Raw genomic sequence first — 17844 nt, 5'->3', positions numbered from 1 at the left:
CTCTGCAAAACTGGAAGTGAAATTGCTTCAAAGAAGGGCAATTCTTAAATGGCAGGGGAAAAGTAATGCAATCCTGGTAAATGCGGGAACAGGATACTTGAGTCAGCTGAGAAAGCCCAAAATATTATTGCAAAGAAGAATTATATTTTTATTAGTTCACTGTCAGAAATAAGTAAACAGAAAACAAATGAAATCACTTTACAGAAAGCACATTCATTACTTAAAAGTAGCACCTTAGTGATTGGCACTGTCCGGTCATATCCACCAGTCAGGTTCACTCATGCTGATGAGTAAGCAATTCTTGATTGTTTTCTTTGCAACTCTGTGTTTTCTTGCATGGCTATTAAAAAGCAGCTGGCAATTTTGACAATTTTGTTTGCTTGGCCGTACTATACTTGTTCTCCCTCTTGCATCCTAAGACCTTTTTACTTTCCAGACACTTACAACGTCTCTGGGTCACTCTCCGATGTCTTACAGATAGATGGAGGTGGGGACTGCCAGGGTAGCTGAAGCTGAATTTCAATTTCAGTTATTTTTTTAGTCCTTTCTAAATTCAGGCATCCAACCGCCTCCCCCCCCAAAAAACCCACCACCAACAACAAAAATAAAACAACTGAACTTGCTTAGAAGTGCAGGTGGTCCTGAATTGCTTTAGCAACACCACCTCAAGGAAATCTTCATGGACACAGGAACTAACATCTCGGTCACCAGAACCTTTTCAAATGGATTCATGTCTCCGTGCTTCTGTTTAACTGTTTCTGTGTTCCCATCCATCACAAACATATTATTGGTGCTGGCATCAGAACACTGTGTTCTCACTGGTTGTCATAAAACTGATGCACTTGTAGTCTTGTTTGAAAAGTTGTCAGTATAAATAACACATAAATTCACATTTTGCATCATAGGGCCTATTCCTTACAGATCAGGTCCTGAGAGTATGAAACATACAATACATCTTGACACAGAAGTGTTCAATAACAATAAATTAATAAATACATAAATTACTTAAATATTTAAATAGCATTAAGGTCCGTGGCAACCTGCTAGCTAGAAAATCTATAAATAAAGTAGCTAATTGCGTCAGTGGGCATTTGGCATTTCAATGTAAAACTACTACAAAGACATTATAATGAACCTTTGCAAAAAGCAAATTAGGTAGAAAATAACTTTTGGGGCTTATTCCATTGTCTCTTTAAAAACTTCTGCATAATATCTTCCACTTTTCCTCCAAGGTTTCATCCTGGGATTGGAACCTGAAAAAGAATACCAACAGTCTATGTGAATTAGAAATGTGGCAGCAAACCCTTCTTACTTCGCACAACATATTATTGGGGCAATGGGGTTTTAGGGATTCCATGTTAGAAGGGCCCAGCCTGCCCTTATGTGGTCTAGGATATGGCTGCTTTCAGTGTCCCCCCAGGGTGCCTAGGAGAAGGTTCTAAGTCCTGAAAAGAGCTTGCAAGCCCCCAGGGTGCCTAGGAGAAGGTTCTAAGTCCTGAAAACAGCTTGCAAGCCATTTTTGCTGACCCTTAGAGCAACAGGACCTATGTATGTTTTCTTTACTGCAGTATCTCTGTACCCAGCACAGTGCCTGGAACAATATGGGCATCAAATAAATATCTGTTAATGAACAAATATATGTTTCTGACTCTAGTGACTATGTGCCGGGCACCCTGTCTCCCCTTTCTTCTCCTGCACTGCCCCCCACCAAAGCCCTGCACCTGGGTCCACTGAGTGTTCAGGTATGGGCTGGGCTTTGTGGGCCTGCTCACCTAACTGCAGGACACGGATGCCCAGTTGCTCCAGGATGAGCTATAGTAGCGGTCTCTGGCTTGCACGCGGATCTTGGCATCCTTGTGGCACACGACCTTGGCTGAGGTCTTGTCCACGGAGAGTCTATCTTTCTGCAAAGGAGAGGGATGTCTTTGGCAATGCAGTCACAAGATGGGCTGGGCCTATTTTTGCAACGCTTGGTCTCTCAAAACAAGTACACCTGGGTTTAAGGGCTTCACAGTTGCAATAAACAGTGGAGTTGTATAGAACTTGCGCCACCTACTGATAGAAGCTCTAAACACATTTTCTACCTCAGCCCAGAGGGAGGAATGGTTCCGTCCAGCTCACATCTTTTTAGCACAGCTACCTTGCCTGAAGGCCCAATGCACACTCAGTCTGTACTGGGCGATGGTGGGACTAGGGCAGATTTGCTATAGCTGCCCCCTGGATATTCCTAAATACTATATCCTGATCCTTTTATCAGAAAACGTGCTGAAATCCAGGCATTGTTTACTTTTATTTGTGTAATCACAGGAAAATGCTTTAGGCTCTGTGTCTGAGTTTCGTCATTTATAAAAGACGGATAATATTCCTACCTCAAGATGTGTAAAAGTTAAAGGTAATCATCATGTAAAACTCTTAGTGAAGACTTTCATCAGGTAGAAAGTATTCAGTAGATATTATCTACTAATGATATAAATCTTATGTAGGGAAGATACATATGAAGTTTTTAAATAATATTTAGGTAAATTCACCCAGAATAGCCCTTCCCTCCTACAAAACATAATGCTCAGGGAGTGACTAAATGACTGAATTCCTTCTAAATGCTAAATACTATCCTGAATAAGGCCTTTATCCAGTGATTTCTAAAACTGGGGTTGAAGCAGTGTTGGGCTTTATAAAAGTGAATCTTGGACCTGGGAATTATGATGCCAAGGCAAGAAGTTTGAAAGCCATTGTCATAGCCTGTGTGAACGCTAACATTCTGTTCAATAAGATAATTTCACCATATGTGGAACAGCTGGGAATTATCCATTTTGGGTGAGACATAGCATGAATGTTCTATCATTCATTACACTTGCTAAATTCAAGCAATAATTTTAGGCGCCTGGAGCCCAGATTTCCTATATGGGGATCAATTCTGAGTGCAAGAATTAATGATGAACCATATTGGAGGCAATAGTAGCGTGGTTCGGTGCAGGCCATTTGCGTCCCCTAGACTGAATTCCGTGGTTCTGATCCTTCCTCTTTCCTAGCTGAGTAACTTTGAGCAAGTCATTTAACCTCTCTGAGCTTCCATGACTCCACGAGTGAAGTGGTGATAATACTGCCTGGCTTTGCAGGGTTACCTTAAGGATTCAGTGAGATATGCATGTGAAACCCTCAGCGCAGTCTCAGGCACTTAGAAAGTGCTAGATAAATGTTAGTTACTGGTATCCTCATCCCCTGGATGTGCATAAAACTGAATACACGGAGCCTGGATCACATCTTACCTTTTCTCTGTTGTTCTTGCCCTGGACCTGTACGCCAAATGTTAAGGAGAAGTAGGAATGTGGGGTGCTCCAGGTGTCAGGGTATTCCCAGCTCACTTCCACATGCCGAGAATTTTTTAATGGCTTCAGTTGCAGGTTCTTGGGCGGGTCCGGTTTGACTGTGGAAGAATCCAAAGAAACACCCTTTATTTTCCTAATGGGGCTTTTTGGTGTATGGTGTATGGTGTTTGGCTTCTGAACCGACTTTCACCTTTGACCAGTTGTGAGTCCATAGGTAGTTACTTCACTTCTCTGGGCACCTGTTGGCAAACATGAGGCACCCCTGCTGCTGGTGCCTGTGGAAGGTGGCCACAGCCTCTGTGGCTGACCCCTAGAGAGGCTCAGAATCCTTCTCACCACTGCACAATCAGATGAGCCATAGCAGTGGAACCACCTCTGCATAGTGCTCAGAAGAAATTTTGTAGAGACAAGACTCATATCTGGGCTACGTGGTGAAGGACCACCCTCTCTGTGGTCAATATGCCTCTTTGCACTGAACTTGGAGCTGAGTGGAGCCCCTTGCTGGGGATGAGATGAGAGAATTTCCACTTAGTGCTCTTTCCGTTGTCTTTTCATGGCAGCTGGCACTGACTCGTCTTGCAGCAGTTATCAAATTGTCTCTATGCTCATTCATTCATTCAATAAATGATGACTGAGCACCCGTCACATGCCAGTCACTAACTAGACTGTGCACAGAGGATACAGTAGCGAGTATCATGGAAGACTCTAGACCCTTGTCTAGACAAGGGCAGAGGAGACATTCTATGGGATGTCCAAATCCCAAAGACCATGGTTCCTGGTAGATGCTTTTCAAATATTCTTCTATTATTAACATCACTGACATTTTTCTTTTTTCCTTTAGAACTCAGCTAAATGTCACCTCCAAGAGACCTTCCCTGGCCATCCTATGTAAATGCAAACCTTTCCCTACCCACCAAGGGCAGTCTCTCCACAAATGCTAGAGCGAGTTCTGTGGTTTTATACATTTTACTTCATGATGAAAATTCAGTGGATAAATGGCAAAGGAAATGACAAATGGCAAAATCTCCATCTGCAAATTAAAAAAAATCGATGTTCATTTCGGAGGGTCTTATATTCCAATAAAGAAGACTCTTTTCCAGTGCTGGAGAAAGATTGGTTGGGAATAACCACAATTAGTATGGAAGCCTGGTATGGTATGGTATGCTTGAGGGGCTCCTCCTAGGTTCCCTGTGGAAGCTTCCTGGACAGCAGAATAGCAGAATACAAGTATAGCCAAGAGTCTACTTATTCTTTCCTTTTTTTATGTGTATTTATTTATTTAGTGTGTGTGTGTGTGTGTGTGTGTGTGTGAGAGAGAGAGAGAGAGAGAGAGGAGAGAGAGAGAGGAGAGAGAAAGGAGAGAGAGAATCCCAAGCAGGCTCCACACTGTCAGCAGGGAGCCAGATGCAGGGCTCGAACTCATGAACTGTGAGATCATGACCTGAGCCGAAATCAATAGTCGGTTGCTTAACTGACTGAGCCACCCAGGTGCCCCAAGAGCCTACTTTTTTCTAGTGGGGCAGGACTGGGTCTGAATTGTTATCTGTGAGATCTGGGGCAACTTATTTAACCTGTGTAAGACTCAATTTTCTCTTCCTTAAAATGCAGACAATAGTATCTACATTGTACACTTTGGGGGGGGTTAGAATAAAAGAGATAATGCATGTAAACCCTTACCTCAGTGCATGGGGCATTGCGCACATGTGACAAATGGCATTTATATCCTTAGTAAGTACGTATAATCAAGCAAACTCACTGATGTCCCTGATGAAGAAGCTGCTGGTGTAGTTTTCGTACTTGAGCTTGTGAATAGCGTCCACCACGACTTCAATGGGTAGGCTCTCCTCGGCAGCCGGGCAGGCACTGCCTTCCTGACACTCCACTGTGTACTTCTTATAATCCCTGTTGTCCACTCTGACCTTCTCTGCTGAGAGTGTCGCTGCTCCACAAGTCACCCCTTGGGGGTCAGAGGAGCTGAAGTCAAAGACAGACATTACCCTGTGTCACACAATTGTGGGTGAGTTTCTAGGGGCTGGAGCCAGGCAGCTGTTTGAGGACACAATTTCTCCAACTGGTTTGATTTCTCCTAAGGGGGTAAGAATCTGCCCTCCCCATGAGAACAAGCTTTGCTTCAAGAGGTGGTACAAATATTTAGAGACAGCTCTGCATTTACATGCCTCTGGCCTAAATGAATCCAGAAATTTCTAGATCCAGAGCCCTGGGTTAAATCTCCTTATTAGAATTTTAAATTCGTTTTTCTCATTCTAATTACACAATCAACACATGCTAATGATAAAAAATTAAAAAGATAAAAATGTGTATAAATGAAACGTGTGTGCCTCTTTCAACCATAATCTCACTCCCCAAATAGAAATACTATTCATAGCTTGTGTCCCTCCAGACCTTAGTCTATGAATATTCAGACCAATCATATATCCATATGTATATATGCATTCACACATATTTTGTCTATATACACAGACAATGCTTTTATTTTCCATTAAATAGGATCCTACTATACATATATATATGGTTTGTAACCATCTCTTCCCCCTCTGAACATATGGAGAGCGCTCCATGACAGACCACACAGATTGGGTTATCCATTTTGATGAATGCACGTTAAGCTGGGGGATAATGTACCACGCTTTATTTAGCTTTTCCCCTGCTGATTACCAAAAACATTACAATGAACACTGGCTTCCATGTCTCTGTGCCCTTGTATAAGCATCCTTTTAGTATGGATTTTCATCTTAAAGATGGAAAAGGAAGACTCCAGAGGTTAATTTGCTCAGTTAATCACCTGGGGTTTGCTCTGTTACCCTGCCTTGTTCAGGAACCTAGATGGTGAGTGAGGGAAGTCACACATACCGGCTAACATAGGTTCGGTATCCATGGAAACTGGTTTCTTAGGGGAAGTCCAAGTGTATTGGACAAACAATGAACTTCAGATTAGTGACGTCAGCAGAGGGAAAAGGAGTTGAAATGGCCCTGAGAAAATTTCTGGAGGCCTCAGAGTTTTGGAGTCGGCTTCAGGGCTTTCAAGATCTGTGTCCGAGAGCTTTTGTTTCTCTTTTCATCTCAGGGTGCAATTTTGGCAAGTCATTTGTAGTTTCGATTTCCCCTTTTATGCCTCCCCATGGTGCCATGAGCCTTAATGAAGCATTGCCAGGCAATCTGGATGAGTGGGTTCAAACACAGCAGAGGCTATTCTCAGGCCCCAATAATGTCCTGTTCTAACCTACACATTTGTTCAGGTGATTAGCTTAAATCTCCATGTTCTTTTCCCAATTTAGGCAAGAGGGGGTGTTGAAAAAAATACAGGTTTGACTGTGTTTTCTCACTTATCATTAACTGATAGGCCATTGCTAGGTTGCCCTTATTTTCTTAATGCAATAGTTGTCACAAAATGCTAAGAGATCAGAGTGGTTTCACTTACCCTCTGCTGCTTTTGACAGTGAATTTCAAATCGGTACTGATTGCCGTCAGCCACCAGCAGGTGAAACGTCCAGAATAATTCTTTGCCTCACATTTTAGAAAGATCTTATTTTTGGATTCTGGATTTGAAAACAACAAAAATTCAATATTTAGAAGTTTTCTTTCAGGTAGATCTTAATTGTGATGAACCACAGGCCACCAAGCGGTACAAGAGTGAAGATCTTCCATTTATTTCCTTGGAAAATGATGCTGCTTCCCTGACAGGCAGTTCAGCGAGGACCGGGAATGTGTCAGTAGGATGCTGATTCTGCAGAGTATACGTTGCACCTGATATATCAGAGGGAGGGATTAAATTTGGCAAGGCTGCCATCCCAGAGCTGAGTTATGAACTATACACATTGGTTAATTTCCATTAACCATTTAAAAAGAACTTCAGGAAAACCAACCAGATTCACCACGAAAATCTCTGAACATGAGATTTGGATGGTTGATCACTCAAAGTGTCTAAGAAAGCAAAGAAAAACACAGGTGCTGGGTGGTTTCAGCAAGGGATTTACATTAAAATTTTTTTTTAAAATTTTTTATGGGGCAAAAGAGAAAGCACCATCTAAGGGAATGGGATTACCTTTCTGTTCCCTTAAGATATCAGTGGACCAAATTCCATCTTCCTTTTTGTGTATCAGGAGGAACAAATGGCTCAGAACCTCGCCTCCTTTATGACAGGTATACTGGCCAGCATCTGCAAATTCTTTGACTTGGATGGTCAGAGTTTTACCAGAGCCTAGGACTTCACTGCTCTGGTCAGAGGTCCAGGTGATGTCATCTTCTTCAGGAGTATTGCAGGTGAGGACCACCATTTCTCCGGGGGCATCAGGGTGCCAGTCCAACTCTACAACATAAACTGGAGAGCACAGGGAGTGGAGAACAGGACTGTGAGCAACGTGAACTTGGGACTGGGTTTTATGAACCACCTAAGCATTTGCACTGCAGAAAAGCACAGCCTTGCTTGTAACAGCAAATACTTGCTGAGATGATCTCAGGTCACTGGGCCCTACTTGGGCTCAAGGTCGTGAAGAGACAACAAAGAGTAGTTTAATTTTTATTTATTTTGAGAGAGAGAGAGAGAGAGAGAGAGAGAGAGAATGAATGGGGGAGGGGCAGAGAGAGACAGAGAGAGACAGAGATTGAATCCCAAGCCTGTCAGTGCAGAGCCCAACGCGGGGCTCAAACTCACCAACTGTGAGATCATGACCTGAGCTGAAATCATGAGTCGGACCCTTAACCAACTGAGCCACCCAGGCGCCCTAAGACAAGCAAAGAGTTTTACAGCTGCCATCCTACTGACGGGCTGTCTTCAATAATTAACTTCTGATTAGCTGGCAGATGGGGAAGGCCTTGATACACCAAAAATGCAAAGAGCACAAAACTCTTTACCAAAGACCTGGTGGAGATAAGAACCTTCCAGCACAACTTTGGTTTCATAGGGAATAAGGCAGGGCACAGAAATGTCAAGAAAGACTGACCAGCACTGAAATCCTGTCCCCACGAATTGGCTAAGGGATTTGGAACGAGGTACTTAATCACCATGAGCCTCAGTTTCCTCAACTGTGAAATGACAATAATAACATCTATGTCGTAGGTTTGGCTATGAGGATTAAATAAAAAACAAACATATAAAGCACTTAGCGCTGTGCCTACCACAGTAAACTCAGTGTTGGTTATTGTTATTCAGAGACCAAAGGGTCAGATGACTGCACAGAGAAACTGTCCTACAATTTTCCAAGGGCATTTAAGGATTTAGTCCCTACTGTGCAAAACTCACCAACAGAGATTTTCATTCCACTTTTTAAAACAATTTTACACCCTTATGAAGCAGTTCAGTAGATCCTGGTCTTCCCATTTCATGCCGAAACCAAGAGACCAAGCAAGGTTACATCAAGTTAGAAACACAAGAGCTGTAGCGCAGGCCTTCTATCTCGTTGACTTTGCACTGGATCTCAAATATGAGTATCCAAACTGGCACCTGAGGAATGGCTTAGCAGAGTATTTCAATGAGTGTGCTACATCACAGCTTCATTCATTCACTCATGCATCACTTATTCATTAACTAGAATCATTCAATGCACTGGTTCCCCAAACCTGATCATTCAGCCACCATTATCAGCAGCAGCACCGAGGAAACTGATAGATATCCAAATTCAGAGTTACCAAACCAGCCACTTTGGGATGGGCCTGGTGGTCTGTTATGCTCTCCAGATGATTTTGATGCCCTCTCTAATTGGAGAGCCACACAGGTGAAGAGCCTGGATTTTGGAGTCACATAGGTCTGAGTTTAGATTCAGCTCTGTATCTTATACTTGCCTGTGGCCTCAGGCGAGACATTCAATTACTCTAAGCTTGGGTGTCATCGTTTTTAAAATGAGCAAAATATTAGTGCTTGCTTCGGCAGGTTGAGACATGGATTATATAAGCCAATTCATACAACAGCTTAACGTAGTGCCCTTAAATGCTCTATAAATGGTGACTTTTATGGTTGGCGTCCAAATGTAAAGTATTGTGGGATATAAAGTTCTCATTTTAGATCCGAGGGATTTTTAACTACTGAATCGGTAACAAAACAAGAGGTAAAAAGTATTTGGGACCCAACTCTTTGGAAATGATTACCTATGCTGAAATAAAACCGTGTCTCACCTTCGGCTTTCTCTAGTTTTTCTTTGTTCTGCTGGAAATTGAACCACAGCAAGGCTATTTTTCTGTCACAGCTAAAACTCAGAAGGCCTAGAAGACCCTTACCTAAGAACAGGGGAAAACAACCACAAAGGGGAGCCTAATGAAGAGCATCTGGAACCTTGTGCCTGGCTTTATCATCTCATCTGGTCTCCAAAGTCCTATGCCCTCTGTTTCTCACATGGACTTCCTGGAATTTCTGTGGTTTACCAAATTAGAAGTAACTTAAGGGTTTACTATGCGAGGGCCAAGTTTCCTGAGCTCACTAGCTATACGAGGATTGATAGGAATCTGACATACTCATCTAGCTCAGGCTTTTGCCTTTCCTCAAGGCAGGGTCTAAAACTCAAACCCTCCTCAGGCGGAGAGGAGATGACTGAATTCTTGTCTTCCCGAAAAGATTAAGAATAGAAGAATAGTCCCACATTCCTTTCGGGTACCCATTTTCCAGTGTGGTACTTTCCTGACTATCGAAAGATTATTTCTGGTCATCAGCGGAAATGTCTTCACTTGTAACTTACGCCTATTTCCTCCTGTTCTCCAAGCACATAGGAAACCATTGCTCTATGTCCTTCTTGTAAGACCTTCTTCAAATACTTAAATGCACAGGCTTTGAAGTGAAACAGAATTGGAATCAAGTCCCTGTACTATCCTTACCAAGTATGTGAAATTGGGGAAGTTGCTTAATCTCTGTAGCCTCTATTTTCAACATCTCTAAAATGGGGTACAGACAGTCCCTATTTTATATGGATGTTGTGGGAATTAAACGAGAAACATTTGAGGTCTTTCAGGAACAACTAACAATCAGTTAATACATTACTTTGTGTGAGATAATAAAAGGATATAGTGAATTTCACTAAAACCTATTCTATTATTCTAGTAATTTTTATTGGTCATTGGGATTATAAACAGGTTCTTTTGAATCATCAGTGCCATCACTTTAAACAACCAAAACAATAGCAGCTAACATTGACTATCACTGGACATTTGTTGTGCTGTCCCCTGAATTCACTGACATATTTAATCATCTGCATAATAGGCAACTCTTTGTGATCCCCAGGTCACAGTCGAGGAAACTCAGGCTTGGAGGTGACCCAGCTCAAGGTCACCTACCTGATAAGTGGCAGAATCAGCCTTTGAGCCCAAGTCAATGTGAGTCTAGTTAAGTGCATAGTCAGAGGTTAGTACTCTTGGTGCCAGCAGAGGGGGTGATATTGTGTGATGGAGCGGGGATGAGAGAACAGAGTTCTTATACTTTTCAAATCCTTCACTTTGGAATTTTAATTGAACGATACAGCCAGTTTTTAGTGATACTGGCAAAATCCATATATCTTTTCCCATCAGAGTCCACATAAAGCTCCTACTGTGGCATTTAATGTGAAGGCCAAACAACACAGACACCCTCAAAGGTGAAGGAAGGACAGACGGACCCACACTTTCCCAGGGATGGCACTCACTAGGAGGCCCCAAGGCTTGGTTGCCCCTTCTAGTCTGAGGTCCCCACACCACCTGCCTGACAGTCCTGGCTTGGAATTCAGGGCCTCCCCAGAGAAGGAGAGGCTGGTTACCGTTTTTCTCCAGTTCCCATATGGCCATGAGGGGAGGTGCCAGCAAAACCAGGGAAAACCAGGTGATGACCAGCTGCTGAGGATGCATCTGCAGGAGGCAGAGAAACAGAGGAGAAGAAGGAGAAAGAGAGAGAAGAGGAGGGAAAAGAGAAGAGACAATGTCAGCAGTTACTCAGTCATTTTGGAAACCATATTCATTCAATGTACCTTGGTTTTAATCTTGATTTTTCTCGTCAGATTCATACCACGCGAATTGCAGGAACCCTGTGCCAGTCTCTGAGTAAGAACATCTCCAAAGAGAGAACCACAGACTATCTGGAGCTGAAGGAGAACTGAGGCCAGCCATCTGATAGAATACTCTTTTTTTTTTTTTTAATATTTATTATTTGAGAGAGAGACAGAGAGACAGAGAGGAAGCAGGGGAGGGGCAGAGAGAGGGGGAGACACAGAATTGGAGGCTCTGAGCTGCCAGCACAGAGCCCAACACGGGGCTCGAACCCACAGACCACGAGATTGTGACCTGAGCTGAAGTCAGCTGCCCAACCAACTGAGCCACCCAGGCGTCCCAGAATCCTCTCATTTTTAAGCTGAGAAACCTAAGGTGCAGAGAAGGAACATGACTTGTCTGGATCAACATTCAACCATTATTTACTTACTATGTATTTTCTATGTAAAGGGCATAGAGCTAGAGTGGTTAGGGGAGAAAAAAAAAAAAAAAAGGATTTTTGGGCCTGGGTCCTGTCTTCTAGGAGCAAATACTTTCATTCAACAAAAATTTATGATACAAGTTATGGCAACCACCTGGCGGCCAGGTTTAGTTTCTCTCCTTGTTTAGATTGTAACTGCTCCAAACTCAAAGGTTACTTCCTCTCACATAACAAAACAAGTGATTCTCAAACTTGAGCACACATCAGAGTAACCTGGAAGCCTTGCTAAAACACAGATGGCTGAGTTCCACCTACAGAGTGTCTGATTCAGCAGGTAGGGGTCAAGGGGGATGGAAGGAGGAGAGGGACCTCAGAATCTGCATTTCTTAAAAGTTTCCTGGTGAAGCTGATGTTGCTGGTCCAGGGATCACACTTTGAGAACTACTGGGTTAACCCATGTTTAGCGTCCACAGCTCTGAAAAGCAAGATGTTCTTTGGAAGAAGGCCATGAAATATTGATATATCCACTCTGAAAAGTGAAATGTATAATTTTGTGCTAAATATCAGCTACCATCTTAGAGTAAAACTCAATCTAGATTGGGATCCAGGGTTTATGCAAATCTTCAGGACGTGAAGATTGTACCCTACTTCTGAATTAGGTAGAGATGGTGATTATTGAATTTCATTCTGAAACACCTCCATCCATCTCAGAGAGTACCAATGTTCTGCAGGAACATGTTTTCAGAAACCACTGAATAAATCATACAAATAATAAGACCCAAAATTTTTGGTCAGGGGGCACCTGGGTGGCTCAGTCGGTTAAGCGTCCGACTTCGGCTCAGGTCATGATCTCATGGTTCATGGGTTCCAGCCTTTTATCAGGCTCTGTGCTGCCAGCTCAGAGCCTGGAGCCTGCTTCAGATTCTGTGTCTCCCTCTCTCTGCCCTTCCCCTGCTTGTGCTCTCTCTCCTCTCTCTCTCTCAAAAATAAATAAAACATTAAAAAATTTTCAGCCAGATACTTTAAAAATGAACATCTTTTGGCTGGGGTTACTGAATATTGACAAATCACGGCTTTGTTAGAATTGCTGCTAATCCTAGGAGAACCTTGCCATGTGCTTTATTCAATCAGATTACAAAGGTTGAGAGTGGCAGATATGGGACTAGAAGTCAGGCCTTCCTGTACTGTCAGCACTTTGTCACTGCAGCATGGAGCTTTCACAGACATGCCCATTAATCATGTCCAAGTTATGACTGTAACAATGTACTAGTTGCCACAGGGTATCAGTTAGTACATTCACAGGCTTGGAGTCCAGCAGACGGGCTTCCTCCACTTATAGTTGTGTGATGTTGCCCATCACAGGAATTCTGCTTCCTCCACTTATAGTTGTGTGATGTTGCCCAAATTATCTCTGAGCCTCAGTCTCCTCGTCTATAAAATGGACATTATACCCATTTCAGAGGGTTGTTGACAGAATGCAATGAGATGACATATATTATAGAAGGCAACCAATAACATGTTAGCTTGTACTTAGGTGAAGAGATAAAGGAAAAATGCGATATGTCTGTTTTGTATACAACAGCGGACAAAACCTTCCTGCTGGTTGTAGGGAAATGCCCTAGAGGTATTGTAATTACATAGGCCTGTAAAGCCCAGATGCCGGCACTCTGGGCAGGGAAATAACAGAGATTCCTGGCATCTCCTGGTGATTCTTTTGCACTATCTTAATGCTGGGATTTTCCCTTTGGCTATATTCCTGGCACTTCCTCTTGGGGCCTTAGATGTGTTTGAGAATTTCAGGTGAACTGCACTTCACGATCAAGGGAGCCTTGGTGATGATTCTAAGAAACAACTTGCATTTTAGTATCACCTACATTTTAAACCATGGAACACTGGCTGGATGGGGTGGGGGGGGGAAGTGGTGGTGGGTCACTCTCTTAATCCAACCCAGGGAAATCCAAAAAGGGGGCAGCATGTATTTGCCCTGTTGTTCTCCAGATCAGCTGATATCAGAGAGCTATATTCCACAGCCCACATTTCCTTGGCATGTTACATTTGAGAGTCTTGAGGATTAAACATTTTTTTTCCATGTAATTTTGTAGGTTTTCTAAATTCTTGAAATCTTTGTATAAGGAACACAGGGACCCCAGGTCCTGTGGTATGGTTATGCTCCCTAAAGCTAGTGCCAACATGGGCATGCCCAGGACACTTGGGTGGGCATCTTGTTTGCAAGCTTTATTTTGTTACTTTTTAATTTAGAAAGAATTATTATTGGGTGCCTGGGTGGCTCAGTCGGTTAAGCGTCTGACTTTGGCTTAGGTCATGATCTCACGGTTTGTGAGTTCGAGCCCCGTGTCAGGCTCTGTGCTGACAGCTCAGAGCCTGGAGCCTGCTTGGGACTCTGTGTGTCTCTCTCTCTGCCCCTCTGCTGCTAGCGTTCTGCCGTGCTCTCTCTCTCTCTCTCAAAAATAAACATTGAAAAAAATAAAAAATAAATAAATAATAAAAAGAATTATTATTTAAAAAATAAAAAGGCAAAATCACACAAAGCATGGGTAGCACCCCCAATTCTAGAGCCAGGCAGGCCTGCATTGGCATCCCAGCCCTGCCACTTATTAGTTGTGTGACTCTAGGAAAGTCACTTGACTTATTTAAGTCTCACATTCAACCTGTAAAATGGGCATCCTACTGTGGTGAGGAGTTAATGAAATAATTCATGAAGGTATCCAGCAGGGTGCCCAAGGAAGTCAGGACTCCTGGCTGTTTGCTCTCCCTGAATCCCACTCATAGCACTTTTTCCTGTGATTGTGGTAATATAGTTCTCTATGTTTGTCTTCTCTGCCACAGTGAGCTCTCTGAGGGCAGGGATCATGTCTTTCTGACTCCACACTGTACCTCCAGAGTCTAGCATAAACACTCTGGCCTCGAGGGATCTTATGAATTATTAGAGGAAAATGAATAAATGTACAGAAATCATCAGTTTTCAGATCCCAGTAAAATGAACCCCAAGAGGTTGTCCAAATTCTTTCCAATATCTTGAAGTTCCTTATCTGACGGAGTGGGCCATCAGCGGGGGTTTGGTAATCTCTTGGTTAAAATGATATTTTAACCTGATCGTTATTTTTTTTAACCTGAAAAACTGTTGCACACGATTTACCTGGGCAACCATAAGACACTAATAGAGTATAATCTTTTGTTTTCCTCCTCACAGATTTTAAAACCCTTCGGCAAATACTTTTAAACAATGCGGCTGCTTTTCATTTTTAAAGTAGCTCCGAAGTTAATCCAAAAAAATCTGGATAACCCGGCCTCCAGTCTGCTTGACTGTTCCAACTATCTATTAAGCCCAACACAAAGTTTGCTCTGCAACTTTCAATTATGAGGTGTAAGTATGAATTCAATTGTTTATTGAATTCATTATGGCTTAATGAACGAACAGCTTTAAAAAAGTTTACAGTCCTAACAGAGGCACACCTCACTTGATACAATTTAACTGGTGGGCATTAAAATTGAGGAACACTCTTTTATGTACACACTACTCTCAGACAAGACAAAACAAGCCCTTCTATCAAATGTGCATTCATTTGCAGACTCTCGTGTACAATTATTATTAGTTGACTTTTAAAATTAAGACCTGATACATCAGTCCCCAAAATACTGACTTTCCACTATTTTCCCGGCAGGTAAGTCTCCAGGAATGCCTCCAGGAATCCACACACTCCTTCCTGGTAGCTTGCCAGGGGTAGGGGTACCACTCAAACGGTGCTACCCCGGACAGCCTGCGGGCCTGTGGAAAGCTAGAAGGGGCCAAGGAAGTGCTTACCTTGCTTCTGGGCAGGCTGCAGAGTTTTCTGGGTCTGAAACTTGTCTCTTCTTCTTCTTCTTCTTCTGCTGCTGCTGCTGCTGCTGTTGCTGCTGTTGTTGCTACTGGGGCTTATATACCCTACTCCTACGAAGCTTTCTGATGGAAACTTAAACTAGAAACTGACTTGTTCAAGTTGCAACACTGAAAACAACTCTCAAAACCTTCTGGGGGAATTTCAAGAAGTTCCTTTTTTTTTTTTTTCCCCATGTGTATCAATAATGCTGAGGGAACACAAGCATCAAAATCCCAGGTAATGAACTAAGAGGAAGTGACTTTTGGGTGGGGAAAAAGGAAGGAGATGGGATGCTCACTTCTTTCTGTTGACATCAGGGTCAATGGGCTTAAAGCCTGCCTGCAGCAGGCAGCTTCCACAGACAGGAGAAGGAAGGCCAAGGAGAGTTCACACAGGAGGCCAGGTTCAGGTCAGAATCAAGCAATTGTAAGCCAGAGGGTCCAAAAGCAAACTCTATGGTTCTTCTGAAGTCAATGAGAATGAGATGAAGGGCAAAGGACTTAGTATATTTGAGGTTCCCCTCTTCCACATTATTCCTTCAACATCTGGATTTCAGAAACATCCCATTACTACCCATTGTGGCTTCATGCACCACACACACACCTGTACATTTATACAGGCACAGCCATGGGAAGATGATAAAAATGTGTATTACTAGTAAGACTCAAAAATGAAGGGATACAGCTCATGCTCATAGGTAATTGCTCACAGACAGGTGGGGACAGAAAGTGAAATATCCACAGTCAGGGATATAGACAACCTATGCCACACTCAAGGCACACACCGGACTATAACCTCACACTCCTATGCACACAAAACCATAGAGCCCTAGGAGCTCTATACAGATGCACAGAATTAACAGAATTAGCTAGAAATTCCTAGAGGAATTTAACATTGTTAAGAGGAGTGAAAGGTGAACACGGTGTTAGACACCCACAACCATTCTGCACAAGAGCAGCAACAGAAACACTAGCTGGAACACCAACACCAAGTACAAGCCCACAGATGCACGCCGATAGATACAGGCCGTACCCAGGGCCGCCGAGAGAGGGCGCTGCTGCGAGGCCGTGCCAGACCCGCGCCGGCGACCCGAGAGTTCACTCTCACCCGCGAGGTCTCCATTTCGGAGCACCGTCTCCAGTCCCCGCCGCCTGGGAAGTTCCTGAGCCCCGGCAGGGTTTCAGGTGGACGCAGCTTCCCATACTAACTTTCCTTGCAGTTTCTGCGCGGGGAAAACTGGAGACCGGGCGAGAGCAGCGGAGCTTCCCAACCGCACACTTCCTCCCTCCGTTTGACCCATCCGGGGAGGGCGGGGGCTGCTGAGCTGGCAGTCCCACTGTTTATCCGACCTGGTGCTCTGGCTTGGGCGGAGACAGTACCTCGAGCTCCGAGTGCCTTCTCCCACCTCCTCTGCCCTCTAGGCTTCAAGGGAAACAGAAGCTCTTCTCAAGTTAAACAACAAAGTGAAACGTCCTGTATCCAAGTCATATGTAGATATGAACAAAGTAAGTTGCATTGTATTGGGTTGTATGATACCGTGTGTGTGTGTGTGTGTGTGTGTGTGTGTGCTCACGCGTGAGCTCTCCTTCTTGTTACCATGGGCATCTCTGACGAATATAGCTGGACGGTGATGCGGAAGGGACCTTTCCAGTTTGATTTTTGTTGTTATATGAGGCACCTGTACACTCACACACACATACATACATTAAAATATGTACCAATGGGGGGGTTTCTTTCTGTAAAAATGTGTTTACTACTCCCAACAAGTCATCAACGATTACTTAACAGAAAACTTAATATAAAGTTGGCAGAAATAGTTTCACCAGCTTGTTTACAGTGGCTGCATCACCACAGGGGAGCCCTTCTGTGGCCTTCCTTAAGTACATACATACATAAAATAAGACAAGTAAGACAAAACCATTTTACCAATGTGTTCATAAAAGCAGCCTCAGAATTAAAAAAAAAGCTTATTTGAATATAAAATCTAAGTCAAAATAGCGTGCTAGTTTTGCAAAAGCAGGTTCAAGGTAAGCCTTGCTCCCCCCCACCCCTGTCCCGGCTCAGATTGCAGCCCCAGGACCAGTCCTGTGTGAAAGGTGTGTGGGACCACCTGCACCAAGGACAAGTAGACCTGAATTCCGGCACCTGCTGTGCACATTACTTAACTTCTCTAAGCCTCAGTTCTCACATCTGTAAAATGGGGTTAATAATAGTACCCGATCTTAGGTATGTTGTGAGATTAAATGAGGTGAGATGCAAT

The 17844-nt window shown here is 43.4% G+C and overlaps 1 protein-coding gene across 1 annotated transcript; it reads right to left on the bottom strand.

The window, feature by feature from the left end:
• Positions 1-203: 203 nt before the first annotated feature.
• IL12B (interleukin 12B) lies at positions 204-16507 on the bottom strand. Its single transcript, XM_007077600.3, has 8 exons — positions 15530-16507; positions 11060-11147; positions 7390-7665; positions 6766-6883; positions 5083-5300; positions 3267-3424; positions 1773-1904; positions 204-1253 (listed from the first exon to the last, which is right to left on the bottom strand). Exons 2-7 carry the CDS (start codon positions 11145-11147, stop codon positions 1773-1775), a joined length of 990 nt encoding a protein of 329 aa, XP_007077662.1. The 5' UTR covers positions 15530-16507; the 3' UTR covers positions 204-1253.
• Between the last annotated feature and the right edge of the window lie 1337 nt (positions 16508-17844).

Source organism: Panthera tigris, chromosome A1 (genome assembly GCF_018350195.1).
Source record: "Panthera tigris isolate Pti1 chromosome A1, P.tigris_Pti1_mat1.1, whole genome shotgun sequence".
In the NCBI taxonomy this organism is placed as follows: Eukaryota; Metazoa; Chordata; class Mammalia; order Carnivora; family Felidae; genus Panthera; species Panthera tigris.
Note: the sequence above shows the minus strand (reverse complement) of the source record. Positions and strands in the feature narration are given on the sequence as shown.